Source organism: Drosophila suzukii, chromosome 4, assembly GCF_043229965.1.
Source record: "Drosophila suzukii chromosome 4, CBGP_Dsuzu_IsoJpt1.0, whole genome shotgun sequence".
Classification (NCBI taxonomy): Eukaryota; Metazoa; Arthropoda; class Insecta; order Diptera; family Drosophilidae; genus Drosophila; species Drosophila suzukii.
Window position 1 is genome coordinate 1,648,553 of NC_092083.1, and position 23,139 is coordinate 1,671,691.

The window sequence follows — 23,139 nt, forward strand, 5'->3', positions numbered from 1 at the left end:
AACAAAAGAGTATTTATTTAACCAGTTCTATATTTATAAAATATTTTTTTAAATAAATTTAACTTGTTTTTATACCCTTTTATTTATCAATGCTCAAAAATAAAAACTTTTTGTTAAAAAAACATTTAAAAAAAAAAATTTTAAACCCCCCGGTCTTGTTAGAAAAAAACTTTTTGTTTTATAATCTTTTGAAAAATTATACCCCCTTATTGTCTTTTAAAATTAATGTTGTTTTATCTACGAACTACCCCGGAAAGAACATTTTGGGACAGAATTATTTGTAAAAATTATGAATTGAGAACCAAATCAAAAATGTATTTCATCATTTGTACTTACAGGATCAACCCTTTTTTTTTTTGCCCATTTTCACGTTTTTTTCGAGGGCTGCTATATATATTTTTGACTGGGTTTTAAACGCTTCAACGGCCTTTTCTGGCGACGAAAATCGTTTACCACGCATTTTTATCTTGATGTGCTGGAATAAAAAGTCATCGGGTGCCAAGTCTACGGTGGATTGCCCATCAATTTCTCCGAAAACTTCAGGCAAACAAATTGTAGTGTACCACTCAGAATTGACCGTCCTGTTAGCTCAAGCGAAACAGTCGCCACGTGACCAGCTTTACCAAAGATTCAGGCGACTATTTGCTTCAAAGTGCTTCTTCCACGAACAACTTTCGAAGACCCAAACGGTCGATTGCTGTTTTCTTTCAGGCTCAAAGATCTATGACTCGCCACCTGTGACGATCTTATAAACCTCTTTTGAAACACCGCTATTGTGTTTCTTCAAAACTTCTTTGCAACCCACACGAGCCTTTTTTTGAGCGATTGTGCGGGATACAACGAAAGCAAACCAGGTTACGACCAGGTGACCATGCAATATCGAATATATGCTGATGGTGGATGTGTCTCATGACAATCTTGTATTATCAGTTTTCGCACGGCAATGTTCTCTGGCACAACGGCTGTTTTTGGACAACCTTCACGAACTTCGTCTTTGAGAGAGCGTCGACCCCGATTGAATTCATTAAACCAGTTTTCACAGTCCTTTAGGATGTGCTTCATCGCCATATACAGATTTCAGTTCATCGATGCACTCTTGTCATGATAATCCACGTCAAGAGTTGTGAAAAATGATTGCACTAAAGTGTTTTCGAGTTATATCCATTTTTCTTCCGAGGTAAGTTTTTGATTAATCGTTAATCGATATCAAACGTGGTCACACATAAAAAAGTTGTAGGGAGCTTTGATTGATAAAAGTCAAAACTTTTTTTTGGAAAAGTCCAATTGGTGCTAATATGGCTAGAAGTGACCTAGGCCACAAACTTAAGTAGCAGCCCCCGTATTCTGAATTTTTATTTAAAAAAAATAAGATGATACAATTTTTGCGAAAACGATAAACAGATATATTTAAGTAGCCACTTTTGCGTAAATGTTTCAGTTTCAATCATACCTTTTTTAAAATTTAATTTAATTTTGTTGATCAATACCTAAACCAAATATAATCAATATTTAAATACTGAGAATCGTACCAGTCGCATTATTATTTGAAGGGTCCTTCTAGACACGCAGCAAAGGTGATGCAAATAAAAACAAATTGTGGTTAATTTACATGAGTACATCTAGTGAATGAGTTTAAAAATGTGTTTTCGGGTTAATAAAAAAGAAGTGCATGAAATGGGAATTTCTTACTATTAGCAAGCTGGCCATCCGATTTAGAATATTTGCTCTCCACGGTGATCCTTTTTGATCCTAAGCCCGAGGGCGCCTTTTTTGCAGCATAAGATTAAACGCAAAAATGTTATGCGTATGAGCTAATATCCATCTGAAAAATCTTCATTACGTGAAGAATACAAGTCAATCCAAAACTTTTTACCACTTTGACAAGTTGATTAATATCGAAAAAATGAACTAAACTATTCCACGTTTCTATTCGTCTAACGAAATAGGCACGTGAAGTTTTTTCTTTATGTAGGAAAATCTTTTACAAAACGAATTTGTTCTTATTCAAGAGGTTTAAAAGAATTTTTAAAGCAAAAAAAAACAATTTTTGATTTAAATTTATGGCTATCCGGCCTGATCATTGATACCTCTTCCCTCCGCTAGGTGGCCGCGCCAATAGAAATGCCCGGAAATTGTGTTTTAATTGAAAAGAGTAACGGGTATTTAGTGCCTCGACTATAGCGTTTCTTCTTGTTTTTTGTTTTTATTTGCCAGTGCCGTATTTAGCAGCACCTGGTCAGTGACGTCACAGCTAGTAGACCACAATGTGAAGTGTAAAATGTACACACGTAAAATAGATACAAATGTAAGCACCAATGTTTTTTCGCCCCTTACCGAAGGTATATTTACTTTATTTTATGTGAGACAATAGCGAGTATCTTATAGTTGAGGCATTAGGCGAAAACGCTCCGTCTTGTTTTTTAAGAAAAGTTACAAAGCTTAGTCAATAAGTTAAAAATTTCCAAATAACTTTCTAATTTAAAAAATATTAAATAAATTTAAAATGAAGCAACATTTTGCAATTAATCCTGGAAGCTAAAAAGAGTTTTAGTCTAATCAAGTTTAAGAAATTCTTTAGTTTACTTATACTTTACCACAAAACAAGAAAACCGGCATAACCAGCAAATATTACAAAAAAAGATATGAAAATGCAAAATTAAATTCATTGGTGTTTTGCGGCGCTCCGGAAATTATCCGAGGATTTAACTCTAATCTCTACTATGGCGTTACTTTTTTTTATTTAAAAATAGGAATACAAGCCAGATATATCTGTCAAAAACTGGGGGATATTTAAAGGGTTTAATAAGAAAAGAATCCTAAACTAGCTGATGAAATAAATTGGTAGGTAAGGTTTATTCGGAGTGTCAGAGAAATCTTTGTCGGACGAAATTTGGGGGAAACTTGTATTGGTGCTAACGTACATTTCCCCCGCATTTTGAACGGAGACGACACCCTAATTATCATTTTAGGACCTTAATTTTATGCACCTTATCTCCGAATTCCGCAAAAAGGAATCGAATGGATTGCGAATTCTTATGAATTTACATGAAGAAATACCGGCGCGGTCAGCCTTTGCTTTTCGTGTTAGCGATTCTATCTCCCTCGCACTTCCCTTAGCTGAGTAGCGGGTATTTGATAGTCGATAGCATCGACTACAGCATTCTCTCTAGTTTTAACTGTCAAAACTCAATCAAAACTCGAAACTTTAAGATTTGATTACAAGAGAACCGTGCCTAGCCGCGCAGTTGTTTATCCAGTAAATTCTTAAGAATTCGGGGCTCTTCAAAGATAGTAATAACAATTTTTAACTGCAGTTTTTCAAACGAAGTGGCTTTAATGCTACATCAAAATAAAATCGTAAGGGAGTTTGTGGTTGCTTTTATTATTTTTATTACTTAAACATTTTTTTGCGGGGTCTGAAAATTGTACCTACCAATACTTTAACCAATTACACTAGGGAGTAGAGAGCTATTATCAGTACTTAACTATTTTTAATGCAGAGTGTAAGAGTTTATAATTGTAAATATATCTATGCTACAGTACATAATCCACAAAATATTTATTTGAACATCCTGCAAGATATAATGCCAAACATTCTAACATTATTTAATATTTTTCGTCCTTTCAATATGCTAATTGCTAATCCATTCCCGATTGAATCAACCTATAACAAAAAAAATGACGATAATAACCTAATTTAATTACTATAAAATCATATTAATAAATATATAAATAAAAAAATACAAATTAAACCACAATCTTTGTACGTATGACCTGTGTCATAAACATCATTAATTGCAATCGCAAACTCAACTAACGACCAGATTTCAGTACCGGTAAGAATTGTATATTATTTTATGTATTGGCGCTAGTGTTTTGTTATACAAAAAACACAAAATCATCTTTTATGATTATATTCTAGTTTTATTTTTCTAAATTAATCCTCGCTTACACTCGCACCCTGACATCGACGAGACTTTACTTTTGTTCCCCTTAACCCAATATGCATCAATTGACACCCATTATAGGAGTAGACCGTGCAAAAATGAATATATGCGTATTGTATATATGAAGAAAATAAAATTCCTTGTTTATAGTTTATATTTGTCTTTTCGTTAGCTACTGTAAATAGTTATATTTTTTGTAATTTTAGAGCAATGCATTTTCAGATACACACAACAATTTCTTGTTAAAGTGGCAACACTAGCACTTTTACTACATGTATTAGTAATCAGGAAAAGGAGGATATTTAATGATCTAACTCAGCAATATTAAAAATCTGGAAAGGACACAGTTTAAGAATGTCCAAAGTATAACTCGCCTTACCTAGAGAATTACATAACATCTCTAAAAAGATTTAATTAGTTTTTCTTTTTTAAATGGGAAGTGGTTGTCGCATTGTAAAGCAATCTTACGTTTTGTAGGCAATAGCAAGATCGATTATACTGTTTATTCCAATTCTTTAAAGGATATTTTAGCAGCTACATTAATTCCGCGAGTACGATACGATCTTACTCCGTTAGAAAACATTATTGTGTAAGTTTGGTAGTAAGGAAACTAAACTTAACGTTTTGTATCGCATACCTACCATACCTATATGTTTTGCGACTGTTTTTGGGATGCGGGCAAGTTAATTTATAAATTTCTTACATAAACAAATTTTGAACCTTTCATACGTGAGAAGTATGTTTCTAGCAAACGTTGAAAAGTAAATGTTACTTAATGCTGTACATTTTGTTTAGCTGTTTAGTATTCATACTCTTAAAGAGGGTAAGGGAGAGGTCTGTAGGTTGGGACACTTTCTATTTAGTTAGTAGTGAAAGCTTGATCTCTTTGCTTTACAACGAAAATGGAACGATTTTGTACCTTTGGAAAGCATTAAACAAATTTGTTTTGTAAAAAATTGTATATTTTGGTTCAGTTTTATAAATTAATAACAACCTACCCCAAAGCACACAAAATTGACTGTTATATACAAAATCTGGCTGAACTTTTCCAGTAAAATTGTGAACACCAAAAATCATTAAATATGGAATACAAATTGTATTTAAAAATGTTGAAGAAAGTTATCTCTTCCTTACAGACCGATCTCAATCAGCATCACTTTACAAGTCGATATAACTATGCCCGTCTTTTTCAATTCCGATTGCGGCAAGTGGAAGTTTATGTACCCTTGCAGCTAAAACGACATTATGCAAAACATATACATATATGCGAGAAATTATTATTGAAATTTTCCTATAGCTCCTATGAAAGCTATTTGATAGTATACGTAAAAAATGTAATCCAAAATGTGAACTTTTTTTGCGAAATCCATTCGGTTTGTAAGTAACGGTCCATATATATTTTTGGTCAGCATCACGAGGCGAGTCGATCAAGCCATGTCCGTCTATCCGTTTCTATTGGGTTGGCAAGAAAGTCATGTCGTTTTTTTTCAATATTTTCAAAGATGATTTATTTATATCAGGACTTATAATTAATCAATTATGTATTGGCCGTTTTGTTCGACCACTAATGACCATCTCTCGGGCAGCTGCATAATTCCGCGCTCGAAGAACTTTTGGTCTTTTCCAGCAAAGAATCGAGACAAGTGGTTTTCGACAGCCTCATCTGAATCAAAGTTTTTACCATTCAAAGAGTTTTGAAGAGAGCGAAACAAATGGTAATCTGAAGGTGCTAAGTCCGGACTATAAGGTGGATGTGGTAGCACTTCCCAATTCAGCTCCGTTAATTTTTGCCGAGTGACCAAAGATGTGTGGGGCCTAGCGTTGTCATGGTGAAAGACTATACCCTTGCGATTAGCTAGTGCCGGCTCCTTTTCTTTAATTTTTTCCGCCAAATTGGATAGCTGGCGACAGTACACATCTGAATTGATGGTTTCATTCCGTCCCAGCAGCTCAAAGTGCACTACACCATTCCAATTCCACCAAACAGACAGCATAACTTTCCTCTGATGGATATCGGCCTTTGATGTGGCTTGGGCTGGCTCATCTTTCTTGCTCCATGATCTTTTTCGTTGGACATTATTGTAAACAACCCACTTTTCGTCGCCAGTAATGATCCGCTTCAAAAAAGGATCGTTTTTAATCCGTTGCAGCAGAGAATAGCAGATGTTGATACGCTTAGTTAGGTGAATTTCCTTTAAGTTATGCGGAACCCAAACATCGAGCTTGCTTACGTAGCCAAGTTTCTTCAAATGGTTTTCAACCGTTGTATGCGACACACTGAGCTTCTCTGACATCTCCCGCGTTGAATAGCGCCGGTTTTCATCCAGCAAAGCCTGAATTTGTTCGTCAAAAACGGCCGATGGTCGACCAGAACGTGGGGCGTCTTTAACTCCAAAATCTCCAAGCCTGAATTTGGCAAACCAGCGCTGACATTGGCGATCACTCATGGCATCTTTACCATACACTTCGCACAATTTTTCGCGAGCTTCGACCGCTTTTTTTCCTTTTCGGAAGTAAAAAAGCAAAATATGCCGAAAATGCTCACTTTGGTCCTCCATGTTTAATTTGCTATAGCTTCCACAAATGTTATCGAATAATTACCAAATTTTCGTCGATAGTACCTAAGACAATAAGCTTTAAAACGATACTAAAAAGTGTGACCCTGGTGCTCGATTAGTCGTAAATAAATTAGATTAAAAACGATTACTAAAAAAAACGACTTGACTTTCTTGCCCACCCAATACTTAAACTAGACTCTCAGTTTTAAAGCTTACGGGATGAAACCTTCCCAAAAGTCTGTTGCACGTAGTATATAAGTCGGAACAAACCGGATCGGACAACTATATCCTATAGCTCCCATTGGAACAATAAAAAAATTTTTTTTGATAAAAAAATAACTGTTGTATTGCTTCAAAGTTAATATTTCAAAATTTTTAATAACATTAAAAAAAAACGGACGACTTGGTTATATAGATATATAACCATATATGGAACGATCGGATCGTTTTCGGTAAACACATATGTACGGCCGTAAATATATGTATGTAGTACATTATCTTAAAATTTCTATAATTATTTTTTAGTTTTCTTGAATCGGAAAGCTCTGTACATACAATGCTCCTACGGTAACGACCTGCAAGGGTATAGAAACTTTGGCGTGCCGAAGTGAACTTCCTTTCTTGTTTTAACTAAATAAATAAATATTTATATTAATATTTGTTTACATAAAATTTTATATAGGGAAAAGATTTACTGAACTGCACGAAAATTCACCATAGAACGGCATTTCTTAGACAATTTTTTCCTAAAATATAACATTTTTTTAATCTATTTTGAATTCTTGATTTAAGGGTGAATATCGCCTTTGATTTTAGAAAAAAAGACTATATTTTCTAAAACTAAAAAAAATCCTTTAAGAATAGAAAAATGTATGTATTGTAGCAATATTGTTTTTCTAAAAAACATAAAAAAGTTTTGCATTCTAGAAATGGTTTTTCTACACTCACAAGCAAAAGTCGACTCATTTTTAGAAAATTCACAAAATGGTATATTTTTAGAATTATTTTATATTAAAAAAAACAAAAAATTAACCCTTTAACATCAGCTCGAATTTGCAGAAAATTTTATATTTTTCTGAAATTATTCTTTGGAACTTAGAAAAAATCGACCTAAATGGTAACGTAGGGGTCTAACGCCTGCTCATTTTACATATGTTATGAAGGCTTGTAGCCGGAAGTGGGGGTCAATCCCACTTCGAGGCGGACAATTCGTTGAATCTTTTTTTATACCCGTTACTCGTAGAGTAAAAGGGTGTAATAGATTCGTCGGAAAGTATGTAACAGGCAGAAGGAAGCGTTTCCGACCCATTAAAGTATATATTCTTGATCAGAATCACTAATCGAGTCGATCTATGTCCGTCTGTCCGTCCGTCCGTATGAACGCTGAGATCTGGGAAACTATATGAGCTAGGCTATTGGGATTTGGCATGCAGACTTCTGTGCTTCTTGCGCAGCGCAAGTTTGTTTCATCAGGGTGCCACGCCAACAAACCACCCAAAACTGTGGCTCCTACAGTTTTAATGCTGGAATAAAAATTGTAAGTGAATTGTATTGTTCTTCCATACCTATTGATTGACGCAAAAAAAAGTTTGCAACGCCCACAAACTTCAAAAAAATCGTAAATATAAACGCGGACATATCGGAAACTATCAAAGATATAGAATTGGGATTTCAGATTTAGATTCCGTAGCCTTGTACGCACCGCAAGTTTGTAACGCAATTTTGCCACGCCCACTCTAACACCCTCAATTTTTATGCTAGGTAGGTGGCGCATTTCAATCTCGATTTTCTGCTTGCATGTCTCCATTTCCCTTTGGAACCTTTAGCTGAGTAACGGGTATCTGATAGTCGAGGTACTCGACTATAGCGTTCTTCCTTTTTCGTAACTCGTTGATACTTGATACAAATTTTCATTTAGTTAATCTTATTTTAACTTTGTCACTGTTCTTATACTATTTAACTGTAATAAAAAATATGTTGTAAATATAATATTAATATTTATCAATTCACAATCAAAAATCAATGGATAAATAGGGGGAATAACTAGAAAAGAGCCAGAACTTTTTAAAAAACATACAAACTTAGAACCCAAGGCAATAAAATGTGGATAGACTTTGTGCGGCGCTTGTAGATTAAAATCAGTTATTATATTAGATCCTATTTGAAACTAAAAGTGTGTTAAAATCATAATCAACGTGATTAAGTAAAGGAGAGCATAATAGGTTGACAAATGTGAATTCAACAAGAACTATTTACAACACCGGCAGTGGCATAATCCATAATCAACCAGAATAAATATTATCTTCTTATGAAACTTTTTAAGAACTCTTGCTGTTTCTTAGAAATGTATTTTCTAAATGTAAAAAAATTTTTAATTGCAAAACGTTTTTTCTGTGTATTAGAAACATTGGAAAGAGCATAATTTAATTTTAGAAAAATTGCCTTAAAGCGAAATCATAGGCGATTTTCTAAAAACGAACTTCGTGGTAATTTTCTTAAGTGACATATTATAAAATTTAAATCATATTGGCTAAATCTAAATAATGTGCTCAAAAGCAACGAAGCTATCAGTTTTATTTTATTAGTTTTCCGATCATCCTTATGGAATCTATAGGACATAGTGGTCTGTCCCGACTTATATACTACCTTCAACTAAAAAAAGCCCAAGGATGAACGGAAGGGACGGACCCGTCATCGCGTCCAGTGGTGCTGATCAGAATCCAGCGTGCAAGAGTACGAACCAAGCTAAAAAGTGTCATTACTCAAATCCAATACTTAATAGAAAAACACGGTTTTCGAGCTCTTCGTAAATACAAAATCTTTTCTTCTTTGTGTTTGGTCTGTGTGTATGCATTAAAGCGCAGTTGCAAGGTTGCACTTGTTCTATTAAGCAGCTCAAAAAACGTTTCTTCAACCGCTTCTTAAAATAAGCTAAACAAAATTTATTGGCATTAGCTATTCCGCTGCCTTAGCTTATTTCGTCTAGTTACAATAGTATAACAACTACTTTAACTTTCTTGTTTTAAAATACGTCTAAACATTCGTATTCTTTTCGTTTTATTCCACAAAAGCGACTTTATTTCTATGTTAATTTGGAACTGTATAGACATTAAGTTTTCTCAACTTTTCACAATTTAAAGTCCATGGTTTTATGTTTAAGCAAAAAATTGCAAGTTTTATCATGCTGCATGAGCATTACAAATGTTTGTAGGCACTAAATTTATTAAAAAGGGTGTTGTTATTAATCCTAAAAATTATTAGGTATATTAATTTTACTGTTTTTACTTAAACCTAAAATAGAAGCAAAAAGAAGTCAAATACATACACTTATCAAGCCAATATAAATAAAACGCTACAGTCAAGTGCGTTGATTATCGCTAACCCATAATTCAGCTTACCAACTTAACTTATTAACTAAGTTTTCTTAGCACGCCGATAGAAATTGACAAAGTAATTAAAATCAAATTTACACTAAAAAATGTTCATGCCATAAACTTTTTCGATTTGTGGTCATGTGACTGAGAGTGACTAAAGAAGATTTTGCACTATTGGAATCTTGGTGTCAACTCTTAACTCTCTAGCTTTAAAAGTGTGAGCGCCAGAGCAACTGTTTCAGTTTTTTCGAACTGGTTTCACCTAGCGCTAAAAACTTCTATTGCCCACAACTTTTTAGTTATAGGTAGGTAGGTTTTCTATGTTATGGTCATGTATAGTTGTATTGTTTATAAAAACGTAAATCCTATTTAATTTTTTCAAAATCAAGGTTTAGTAAAATTAAAATGTAATTTTTTTTACTTTATCAATAGCCACCTATATACCAATATCAAATCGGACTATTCAATTAAAAGCTATGTGCTATTAAAGTTTTCACCGATAGGTGGAGCCAGTTCGAGAAATCGAAAATAATCTCTTTCCAGCTTGCATACCTCCAGTTCCCTAAGCCCCTTAGCTAAGTAATGAGTATCTAACAGACGAGGCCTTCGATTACAGCGTTCTCCCTTGTTTTAATGTAGAAAATGTGTGCCACGTTTCAAAATTATCTCTTAAACTGTTTAGAATCGTCGGTCAAAACGTGGTTTGGAGAATTCTCGTTCATTTTATAATGTTGCGCCGTTTATTGTTATACCTAGTTAAAAGTTTTAAGCACTTCTCGTTAAAAACTGATTGCTTTAATAAATGTAATAAAAATTACACATAAATCTATATGTTTCGTCAGTATACTTCATCCTTCGTTAGGTGTAGAAATTTTGCTACCATTGCCAGACATTCGCGCGTTGTCAATATGGTTCCGCCCTTCGTAAACAGCTGAATTAAATTACAGTGAAGTGTAAAACTTGTGTTTGTGATTAATCTGAAAATTAATTCCCGAATCGGAGCAGATAAAGAACTTGTTAAATGGTGTAGGTTGTGAAGAAGCACTGCACTATTTGAGCTGCAATATAATAAGAGCTAGAGAGTCAAGGAGTTTTTGCGCAAGTTTTTTATTCCGATATGCCAAACCCACAACCCGCACAAAACTGTGGCTCCCACAACTACGTGGCCTTTTCCAATTGTTCCTTCTGAGCGCTTTAACCTTCGAAAGAAAGTTTCGATTTTTGAAAGCGTGAAATAGGTTAGCCCCCTCAAGGACGAATATCCAAAGACATGGTATCATTTGTCATTGCTGTTTCAAAAAAAGTAAGGCTTGGACTAACTAAGAACTAGATGTCTATTAATAACTCTTAAGTGTTCATGTTAAAATTGTTTGGTCGACAAAACGAAAGTGACGTAAAAAATTAAATGAAAATTACGACTACTCCTATTATCAGGTTCAACCTTTATGATACAAGACTGATAGACTGATACTTTTTCTTTACATTAGCTTTCGGTACAAATAACAAACTAGAACCTCAACACGACATTCAGAAATCATCACTTGGGTTCAAAATGAGAAAGAAAAAACCAAAATTTATGTACCGGCTTCTCACATTGAATGTTCTAAGCACAGAAAACGGCTCCAAAGGTACTAGCACAAAATCGCGCTAGCCAATGGCCGCAATTAATTATTTGTTGCCAAACTGATACAATTTTATCTGCGAACGATGCGGTTTGTTGTTCATCTGGTTTGTTGTTCATCTCTCAAACTGAGAAATCAGCTCAGTCAGTCAAAAATTAATGCGTAAGCTCAATCATTTATAAACCAAATTGGGATTGTTACCTGTTTACTGCGTATTACTTAAAACATGGTGGGCAGGCTAACATTTCAGCGGAAACGACATTTAATTTTGTTTTTGTCATAACAAAGTAGAGCCATGCATGCATACATTCATATACATGTATACATATACAAATATATAACCTATACTTTTAATTTGATTCTCCTTTTTTAAACATGTTACAATTATTGATTGATCCGCTTTGAATTTCGATTATTTGTTTCAAAAGTAATTATGAGATATTTGTTATTAATTTTTGTAATTTTAAAGCCGGCGGAACCAATACGAGAGACTGAGGTGTAATTGACAATTGCAATAAAATGATCATCAAGTTCTACATACATGTAATATTGAAACTAACCTGCAGTTATCTTCGCAAATTCGAAAACTAATCTAAGTGATATAATAAAGTATGTGTATGTCATTACATTTTATAAAGCCCCTGTTGATCAAAATTTCTAATATGTACAATGTAAATTAAAATAATAATGCAGCAGCACATAGAAGACCATAAAAAGGTTAAAAGCATTAGTAAAGTTATGTAGGACCTCAACCTAAGCCGGAAAAAAGAGTTCGTTCATATGCACATATTGTATTTGTCTACACAGTGAGAGTTACCTTATTTAAATATTGGTTGTCAGGGGATGTGTGTAAGTATCAACATTTGAAACGGGACTACCTGAATGTTAACAAGTTTTAGTATTCAAATAAATAAATTTATTTCAAATAAATATTTTTTGGCTAGGGTATGTTATTAAATGAACCTTACAAAATGAGTTAATTTTAAGTACAGCTCAAACCAATTAAACGGATTTTAATTATTACTGATTTGCTACAACAACAATAAATACATGAAAAACAACCATATTGTTCACCATCAAGACTAGCTACTATTACTACTTTAAACTTCAATATACAACAACAACAGCAACATCGTCTTAAAAGTGTCTTCTGCTCCGCTTCAAATTCTGTATGTTTAGTAATTTTCTCTGATATCTACTGAACTATCTTCTACAACCACCTTCAATACAAACGCTAATCCAACTCTACACTTCTAATGGGCATTCAAACGTACGTAATTGAAATATTATTTTTTCTCTACTTAAAAACATTATTAACGAACCATCATGCACGTCGATTAAAGTATAAACTGTAGCAGTACGAATCAAGTCATATAATCAATTAGTACATTTACGACTAAGTGTAAAGTCCTCCTCGCATATTCCTACATTTTCCTTACCTTTATGCGGCACTTCCACGCCCAATTCTGCCAGCACACATTTAAGTACCAAAGTAGGATTTTGGATTTTATCCTCCGGATCAGGTTTTTCTATGTTTGACTATGGTGCCAGTCGGCAGTTTCGTATGGTAATAGAAAAAAAGTGGTTTACTAATATTATTTATTTATACCGTTGTGATCTTACCTAATGGATTTTATTAAAATTTTGATGGACTGACTACTTATATTGTATGATACACTTTTCTACAGTAGGTGTGTACTATTATTAATCGGATCGGTGAAGTTAGTTAGTTTAGTGAACGTGATTTTTAGGTAGGGGACTTAACATTTTTACATTAGGGCAAATATAAAATAGTGCTAAGCCAAGAAGGAGGTCATGGGTTTAACTAACTTCTCGAATGCAAGGTGATTTCGTACATAGTTAATTATTTATATCACTATTTCCTTATCTTTTTTTTAAAATTTATTAAAAAATGTATTTTAAAGGATTTACATTTTTTTTATTTCTAATATTAAAATACAAAACAATAAGTTCGCTTTAATTTTTTAATTTATTTAAATAAAATGCCATTTTTTTACATTTTTGAAGAATTTATAAGTGAAATGTAATTTATTCCTGCACTTTAGGCGCATTGCTTTCAGTAAATGTTCAAAATTCGTACGCATACAAATCGCAAATTTACGAGAAAAGTGAATTAGTCGAAGAAAAAAATTTTAAATTATAAACAAAAAGTTTGTTTTATTTTTCTTTATTTAATTAAATAAATGCATTTTTTTTAAAATATATTTTTAAAGAGAAATGGAATTTAATTTCTGCATTTCAGGCGCAATGCTTTCAGTAAATGTGGTTAAAAAATCATAGCCATTTATCGAAAATTCACCAGAGGAGTACATAAGTCGAAGAAAACTTTTATTAGGGCGTGCCCCAGAAATCGCAGACCGCCTATTCAGCGTTAGTTTCTTATCATTAGGTTTCTGTATTTTATGTGTGCATCAATTTATATCAGATTTTATATGACTTGGCGCTGGAGTGATTTCTGTGGCACTCCTGATTTTGTTATGACCATTCTGCAGGTTCTTTGTGTAACATTGTCATCATCCCACTTTTGATACACAGAGCGTGTCAAACGTAAAAGTATAATTGCTTTGCTGAAAGACATTTGGCGCTTAAAAACTTTTAATGTGCTAATCTCGAACTGCTATTTCTTGACACATCTCTCTATAAAGTAGGGGAGGTCTGTAGGTTGGGACACTGCCCGCCAATTAGTCATTCGCTTATAAAACTTAAAGTTATATGTGCCTGGTTTTTTAGGCAAGAATTTTTTTGAGTCAACACAAGGTCAGTAATTGGGGACGCTTTTAAAGTCATTAAAACTAACCTTAAAAGTACTCCAAATTTTTAAGAACTATTTGTCTTTGAAAATTTGTTCAATTTTAGTTAGTTTTAGGCACTTCTCGTGCGTTTTAAAGTAAGTTAATTGAATTACGATTGCTTTGCAAATTTGGGTTAGAGTTCTTATAATGGTAATCAACTTTTTTATGAAACTGCAAACTTGGTAACTATGGCGGAAGTAGCCATTAAAAATAGTGAAAAGCGTGATTGCCTAATGCGTAACTATATGATTAAAACTGTGCTATAAACATCTAAACCACAAGCGAATATGTATATATCTTTCCTAAAAACAAATGTTTTTTTTATGCAAAACATTGTAAATTCAAAAAAGGAACAAGGATTTTAAAAAGCTACATTTTATATTAAGGTACATCAATTACTTAGGTCGGACTTGTTGGCCGAAGATTTAAATCAAAATCCGAAGGGATTTTACCTAAAGATTACGACCCAAAACCTAGAAACTTTTTATCACGTCACAGCTTTTAGAAATTCGTAGTCAAATAAACACACTTTCGATTTTTAAACTTTTTAAGGCCTTATAACAGCTAAACCATAGATGTGTCGACTTACTTTTTTATCTATAGTAGCCTCAAATTTTCCTTGTTAAAGCTAGACCCGGACACTCACAACACATAAAATTCCAGGATACTTAGATGAAAAAAATGATAATCCACTAACTTAGGAAGTATCATTGTTTAAGTTAAAGGTTAAAAGTATCATTTCATCTACACTCCGGTCCCGGGTTCCGGTTTGGGATCGTCATCTACCGGTAGTTTAAGTCCTTTCAGATTTTGTAGCGTTTAGTCTTGGCCTTATTTGTCGACGTGTGTTTTATTCTGTTTGGCATATCAAAAATGAACTCAGCCGAAGCTCAATTGGTATTTTATAAAACTTTATATATACTATACTATATTCTTGCATCAATTCACTACCACTATGCGAGCTTTATAATATTTTGAGTAAAGCCAAATCAACAATCTCGTTCTTTGTTGTTGTTTAGAATACCTGTGAGCGATAATATAACGTCATATGTCAAAACATAGTAGTTTTGGTGTCTTCACGTTTGTATATACCTTTATAAATAGTTAATTTATTTAATATTCCTTTGTTTGGAGTACTAAAATGAATAAACAACCGTTTGTTAGACTTAGACACGACAATTACAACAGCATGCCCCATATATATTAAAAGGATACTTGATTTTCAAATTTTAACGTTGATAATAGTGTCTAAATGCATTTTGGTTTGATTACTTCTTTGGTTTGATTACTTCCTACTTTACTTTATATATGCATATGCACAGGAGAAAGCCACAAGATTAATAACGTTGTATTCGTCCGCATTAGTGTCTCACTTTCTGAATCAAAGTCCGCTTAAGTAAACATAAAATCCTTCGCACGCAGGATGAAAAGCTTTATTTTTATGTATGACTACACATTCCTAACCGGCAACGCAATAAAGCTTATATTGCAGATCTGAAATGTTTGAAATATTTTTTGCAAAAGCACTCGATTGACACCCGAATAAAACCATTTGGTTTCTGCTTAATTTTGTTTTTAAAAAAATAAACCTGCGTATAATAGTTTTACATATGAATTTACAAAAAAAAAGTAAATGCATATAAATACATGTTTTAACTGTAATGCTATTTCGTTATTTGTTTCCTTTATGTTTACGTTTCTGTTTCTGTTCGTTTTTTGTCTAATTTTGTTTGTTTCAGTTGCGTGTGATTCGTGCTTTTCGCTCGACATTGGAAGACCTTAACGAGCGCCGATCGATGCACAGCTTGCATAGCTTACGCAGTCCTCGGACGGGTATGCCGGTTCCAGTGGGCCACCCGTTGTACAATTTAAATCTGCTGAGCCCCAATTACATCAAGCACCACCAACAGCAACCAAAACAACCACCGCAGCCTCAACAGAACGTGTCAAGCGCCATGCTACCGTCGGATATATCTTATATTGACGAAGACCCGCAACAGCATCAGCGTACTTTGCACAACGGACTAACTTCCCAACACCCATCAATATCCACAAACACAACTGCCCCTGCCTCAAGCCAAAGCTTCTCAGAAATTGCACACACCTTGCAACATCAAATCCGTTGTAATAACACCGAAGCAAAACATTCCAATGGACAGAATGAGACTCGAATTTAAATAGTTTCAGTTGTTGTCTTTAATCAAATAAGGCGTCCCAGTTAAATTTGATGTTGTGTTTACTTTGAGACAGTGTGTATCATATCGTGGTGAGGCCCATCAAGAATTCAACATTCAAATCAATCTAGCCATTTTTTTCCAAACATAATCCCAAATGTGAGCCTCAGCCCAATATAATAAGGAATTCCTCATGCTTATTACAGAATGGAATTTTTTAAGGAAACACGTTGATCATTTTTTGATTAAACTGTAAAACCTTATAGGAACCGCAATTAGACAAAAGTGAATTTATTTAGCGTATATATTCAAAAGTGCATGTAAATTTTATAATCCCGGATACGTAACATTTATTTTCATCATATATAAAAAAGCTTGTTATCCTGAATCCCGAAAATGATGATCCGTAACATAATATTTACCTATACCATTTAGAAAACGTAAGCATGCATTTTATATAATAACTTCGTATTTTTGCAAAAAAAATGTATTATTGTATTACTTTATTACTAACAAAAACTCAAATTTTACGTCTATTCTTTCTGCGTGGAACGTTTGTATTAACGAAGTTAAAACAACGTGGAGTTGCTTGTCAACATATTTACTGTGTATCTCAGTATTTTTTGGGCTGCTCCTTAATTAACTTGGCAACTTTTCTATACGCGTTATTTCCAATAAAAGTTTGTTGCGGAGTTGATTATTTTCCAAATGCAGAGTATAAAATGAACCATATATCGCAAATGTATAGACATTTATATACAAAAATATAAGCACGTTGGTATCAGTCAAATGTGGTAAAGTAAAAATTATTCGCTTGAAAATATATAAATAATTAGGCAGTTATATTGATGGTCCATTTAAAACGCTCGGTAAATACTTACATGTGCATACATATGTCGAAGGTTGGCTGGTAATAAATTGCAACACGTTTCATAAAAGGTTTTACCTAGTCATCATTTGGTAAATTAAAATGTAAAATTAAGCAATTGAAAATGAGTAAAGAGTTAGGTAGCGGTATGGATCTTTCATTCAAAAACGTTGATTAAGATCGTATATGTGCATACATATACTTATATCGAAGCCGGACATATATATATATTTTTTTTAACACTTTCAGATAACGTTTCCCTGCTCATAATTTAAATAAATTCCTGTTGTGTCCTTTCCAGAATTATTACTTGCTAAATCTTAGAGTTAACACGTCCTCCTTTTTCACATTTACATAATAATGCAAATATATTTAATATTATACACTAACCGAAACATGCATAATCATGGTGCATACATCTTTTTGAATATTTTTGAACACCAAAGTATTTTTTGATCATTTAATCTTACATTTATTTGCTTTAAAAAATTGAACAACAATACATGTATATTATTATATTAAAATTAATGTTAAAATGTTTGTAGTGAACCATTTTTATAGCAGCAAGATTAATCTAAATTTCAGCCTTCTTATATCTATTTTTCTCTTTCCCACTTATTGTTTTCTGTTTTACTTTCTATCTCTCTCCCTCTCTTTCTCTTCATTCTTAAAGGTAATAGGCGGCGAATTGCAAGAACGCTTGATTCCGGTCCCATATAGCAAGAGCAACACTGATCAAGCTGTAAGCCTTCACAATTTTATTCAAATTAATGTTTACAAATTTATATTAATTAAAAAATCCAAGTATTAAGTTCTATTTTGGCCAAAATGTGGCACTGAGAATGAGCTTAAAAAATGGTATAACTTTAATGTGTTTTAATATTTATACATAACATTTAAAACGTCTGTTTGTCTGCAATAATACGCGCTGAATATAAAGCATTAAAGCCTAAGCTAAAAATTAAAACAGTTCTCTCGATTCAAAAGTTGCCGTACTTACCGAATTAATGGTAACAGACAGAAAAGGAAAAGCTCGGATATCCGAATAGCTCAGACATATCTAAGATTCCTTTTACCTTGTTAATTAATTATGGCTTTCGTTTTCTTTGGGCACTGCTTTTTGTTTTTCCATTTCTATCCTGTGAACAATTGATTTTTATAGTAGTTTTGTCACTAATTAAATGAATTTCCAATTTGATTGTTGTGTTACGCATGCTAAAATTATACTTGCTTTTAGATTTTTGTTCATTAGTTAAACTAATGTCGTCCGAATTACCGATCATTTAAACACCATATAAAAAGGACTAGCATCACATATTGATTGTGAAAAATGCTATTGCTTATTATATGTCCGTCTGATTCAAGTGGGATGCTATTTTTCCATTTTTGGCTTAAGGTCTGCATAACTATTTAACCACGTGTACACAACTGCTCGTAGAAAACATAAAATGGTCCCTTTTTTGTATTTCATTTAGTTTATACATACATAATAGGAATGTATCTTCATATGTGCATAATCGGCTGTTTAGCTTGACTGATTAAATATGTTCATCTTATACTGTTGTTTCTGTCACTTTTGTCACTGTTCTTGGTGTTGTTCTTTTCTTTTTACCTAATGTGCGCTTAGATTCGTGTGGTGAACGCATTCCGGCAAGGTCTCGACGCCCGTTACGGTGATCACACCAACACGTCCCTGGCAGAGGTACTGCGCAAGCAGACTTCTCTGAGCAAACGCCTTTCGGAAACATCTTCCATTGAGTATGCCGACAATATACCCGATGAGCTGACCATACCAGAAATCGATGTCGAACGTTTATCATCACACAGTCACACTGAAACCGCAGTTTGAATTTTATTGGCATTCATATCCATTTAAACATACAAACAGCACACATTCTTGAAAATTACAATTTAAACCAAACTCATGCACATCGTGACAGTGAGTGCATATATACTGTTATCAAACTGTACGTGTTTTGTTATAATATTATTTTGTTCAAGGAAACGGCCAATCCTGCTTTGAATTGTTAAGAAGAGATACTGTAACGCAGCCAACTACATATACTTAAATAAGCAACCCGGAAAAGCCAAGTCATATTTTGAAATTGTCATAATTTACAATAGAACATAGCCCACGGGCCACTTGCTGTTAATATGAGTGTTTACAATAATAAAAGGTACTTAAAATAAACTAAATTATTATACAATGCAGACATATTGACTGTAATCACTCTTACCTACAATTAACTCAAAATGTATATGGACAGATCCTATTACACACACTCAAGCCATCAATTACTATTACTATTACAATTAATAAATGAGTCAATGACAAAAAATGATTTTCAGGTGTTTCTTTGAATGTAAAAGGTAATTATTATCTGTTTATCTACAATACTTGTATATTATCGCACTTGACTTAACGTCTATCCTTACTTAACTACCTAGCTTCCTACCTATAAGCAACTTGCTTAGTTTATTGCGCTAGACACGATGCAGTGTGAATTTACCCACCCAACGAAAACATTTGTACGCTGTATTTTTCGTAATCTTTTACGTGTACATCAAAATAAAATGTCTTACTTTTTTTCCAATTCTAAAACATCGGTTGATTCGTTCGAAATTGTAGTTTCTCAAAGATTAATTACCTATATATATGGTGGCTACCCTACATTCGAAAATCCGCCATGTTTTTAGCTGCTTACTATACAATTCAGTAAAGCAATGTTGCTCAACATGACCAGCACTCAAAAAATAAAACAGTAAGCAGCTAACCGGTTGTGTTTATTTCTGAAATCCCTTGTTTCATAAAATGTTTATAAAATTTGTTTTATATTATTTTTATACCCGTTACTCGTAGAGTAAAAGGGTATACTAGATTCGTTGGAAAGTATGTAACAGGCAAAAGGAAGCGTTTCCGATCCCATAAAGTATATATTCTTGATCAGGATCACTAGCCGAGTCGATCTAGCCATGTCCGTTTGTCCGTCTGTCCGGATGAACGCTGAGATCTCGGAAACTATAGGAGCTAGGCTATTGAGATTTGGCGTGGAGATTCCTGAGCTTCTTACGCAGCGCAAGTTTGTTTCAGCAGAGTGCCACGCCCACTCTTACGCCCACTAACCGCCCAAAACTGTGGCTCCTACAGTTTTGATGCTAGAAATAAAATTTTAACTGAAATGTGTTGTTCTTATCAATACCTATCGATCGACCCAAAAAAAGTTTGCCACGCCCACTTTAACGCCCACGCCCACTTTAGCCGAGGTACTCGACTATAGCGTTCTTCCTTGTTTGGTTTGCATTTTCTCCGATAATTATATAGAGTTACCGGAGTTTAATTGTGACGATTTCACGCTTTCAGCCTAGTACTCAGATCGGCTAAGAGTTTCACTAGTCGAAAAATCTTATTCTTAGTAGTGTGACCGATGTTTTCAAAGTTCCAAATTCAAAGCTGGGTTTGTTGCCAATCGGAAAACAAATCAAATGGAAAAATTAAAAAAGGAGTCTGCTGGTATTTAAAGAAACTTAAATAAAAATAAATGGAATGTTCAACGAATCCTTTCACTTATGTAAATTAGTAGTTTAAAGATTCCTTCTCGTCCCACGGATGCTTCGCCATTTTTCCCGCCACCGCAGTCCAGCTCCGAGTCCCAATAGGCATATTGGACCTTGACGAAGTGGGAGAACGGGGTTGATCCCCTGATGCTGCAGGAAGTCGCCCAGCATCCTGGCAGTGGCTGGCTATGGCTTCTCCAACTGTTCCGTAGCGGGCGCCCTATTTTCCTCCTCCAGCTCCGCTTAAGCTGCCAAGAAGCTGGTGGTGGTGGTGGTGTCCGGAGTCCTAATGGAGAGGTCGACGGAGATCGTATTACTGGTGGTTCTGCTAAAAAGATACTTCTATTAGTACAACGCAACAAAATTATTTGGCCAGATCTTACCTTTTTTGCGAGGACGCGCCCAGCAGGCTGTCCATGTAGAGATCGAAGTCCCACTCGGCATGTTCCTACCCACTGGGATTCTCTAGTGGATCTCCTTCAGCACTTCAACTATTCTGCGAATTTGCCCCTTTTGTAAAATTGCTTCCTGTCGGTGAAATCGCACAATAAAGGGCATAAGCTTGGATTTGGCGTCCTATTTCATCTGCACTGACCTCCTGCATCCGATTTTGGGGTTTTCCTTCCATTTTTAATTTTTAATTTCCACATCGCCTATGCACGAACACCGCCTTTAATTTAATATTTTATTTTTTGGGCCGCGGCTAACGGCGCTCATCGAAAATTCACTTAGCTCTGAGTACAGCGCTGAAAAACAGACCCCGACGAAAAGCTTTAGCCGCGTATTTGCCTCTCGCTCACTCCTATGGTTAGCTCGCGGTTTTCGTCGATCTGAGTACTAGGCTTTCAGGTTGAATTCACAGTCAACTTTCGTGTGTTGTCGAATTCATGAAACCGTGTTTATGCACACACGAATCAGCCCATTTCATGAAATGAAAGCGTGAAATGGCCATCGCATAAACGCAGTATAAGTTAGCTCACTCATGGCTAAGGAATCACGTGGTTCGAAACATTCATTCTTTTCGTAGGACCAAGTCTCCCGACTGCCCGTCAATACTGATGAAGTCATAAAAGAAGCAGATTTCAAGGTGTCTAGGAATTCTAAGGCTACTGTCCTTGATGCTGTCCTCCTGGTCATTCGTCTTTTGTAGCCAGATGAGGAATTTTCGTAGCCGCTTCATTACTTTGGGATATTGGAATTCAAGTTATCCAGCCTCCTTACCTTATTTATAAACAAGTTCTTAATAAACAATTCTTAGCTGAGAACGCCTTCCAGCTCAAGTGCCCAGCCGCCATGCCCAAGTCATAAACAATTTCTTATAAACAATTTCTACCTGGGAACCCATTACTCAGCTTCCCACAGAATCCCAATTAGCTCCCCCACTTCAGTAGATGTTCTTTATTAAGATTCAATTACGCCGCGGTCCTTCTATCATCAACTAAGCTGGGTCCAGCTAATGTAAACACAAGCATCCGGTCAACACCCGGCGAGCCTAAAAACTGCAGAGTACTCCGTTTAGCAATCGAGCAGAGAATTTGATCATCCAATTTCCCAACTCCCTTGAGTCCAACTCCTAATGAGTTTCCCAATTCTCTTAAGCCGAGGTTTGCTTATCAGATAATCGGCCCGTGGCCCGGTAGTCCATTTTTGCATCCGAGAAGATCAGTTCTAACCAATAATTATTGTGAACAGTGAAATAAAAATCGATATTAAGGAAAACTTGTTAATAAGTGAGTTGCAGGCGGTCATGCTCTCGGGGAAACACTCTGATGTCCGTTGTCTGTAGCTCAATGCCTATTCTGGCCACTGGGATCCCACGCATTTTTCTTGGAACAATGATTATCTTCCGACTGCAGTGCAGCCACCTTACAATCTCGGAGTGTTTGGGCCTTTCCTCTGATCATGTTCCGCTCCCGATATATTTATCTTTTGCTGCCTATCAGGTCATTGCCAAGACTTGGTTTTAAACGCGGGGCTCGAATATTTTAAGTTTCGGTGCCGGGCTCATTGCTTTGACTAAGGCTTATTCCGAATAACGGTGACTCCTTGGCTCAGGTTTTGGTAGGCAAGATCTATCAAGCTGCCCCTCCTGCTAGAAGTGCACCTATTCCTCCGCCAAAATAGGCTTGTTCGAAAGCCAGAAGTGCAGTCGTGGCATGAAAAGGTTATACACTTCGCCTCGTTTGGATGAGAACAAGGCCTTCCCTTGACTTGGCAAGTGGAACTCA

General features: G+C 34.7%; 1 protein-coding gene and 1 long non-coding RNA gene across 14 annotated transcripts in view; one reads left to right on the forward strand and one right to left on the reverse strand.

Annotated features, from left to right (window-relative positions):
* PMCA (plasma membrane calcium-transporting ATPase 3) overlaps positions 1–23,139 on the forward strand; it is a 52,787-nt gene that overhangs the window by 22,605 nt on the left and 7,043 nt on the right. For 4 of the 13 annotated variants that reach the window (XM_065867273.2, XM_017088542.4, XM_065867275.2 and 1 more), the window contains one exon: positions 16,054–17,018. The exons of 2 other annotated variants lie outside the window; for them this stretch is intronic. In XM_065867273.2, coding sequence (XP_065723345.1) covers positions 16,054–16,491 — 438 coding nt within the window. In that variant the 3' untranslated portion in view covers positions 16,492–17,018. Of the gene's footprint in view, positions 1–3,824; positions 3,837–11,970; positions 12,568–16,053; positions 17,019–17,941; positions 18,099–18,983; positions 19,699–23,139 lie in introns of those variants that run through there. 7 more of the 13 variants (XM_017088547.4, XM_017088548.4, XR_001767953.4 and 4 more) reach the window with 6 other exon arrangements.
* On the reverse strand, positions 17,583–21,582 carry LOC139353327 (uncharacterized). Its single transcript, XR_011604553.1, has 2 exons — positions 21,295–21,582; positions 17,583–21,236 (listed from the first exon to the last, which is right to left on the reverse strand). It is a non-coding gene; the product is annotated as an uncharacterized lncRNA (long non-coding RNA).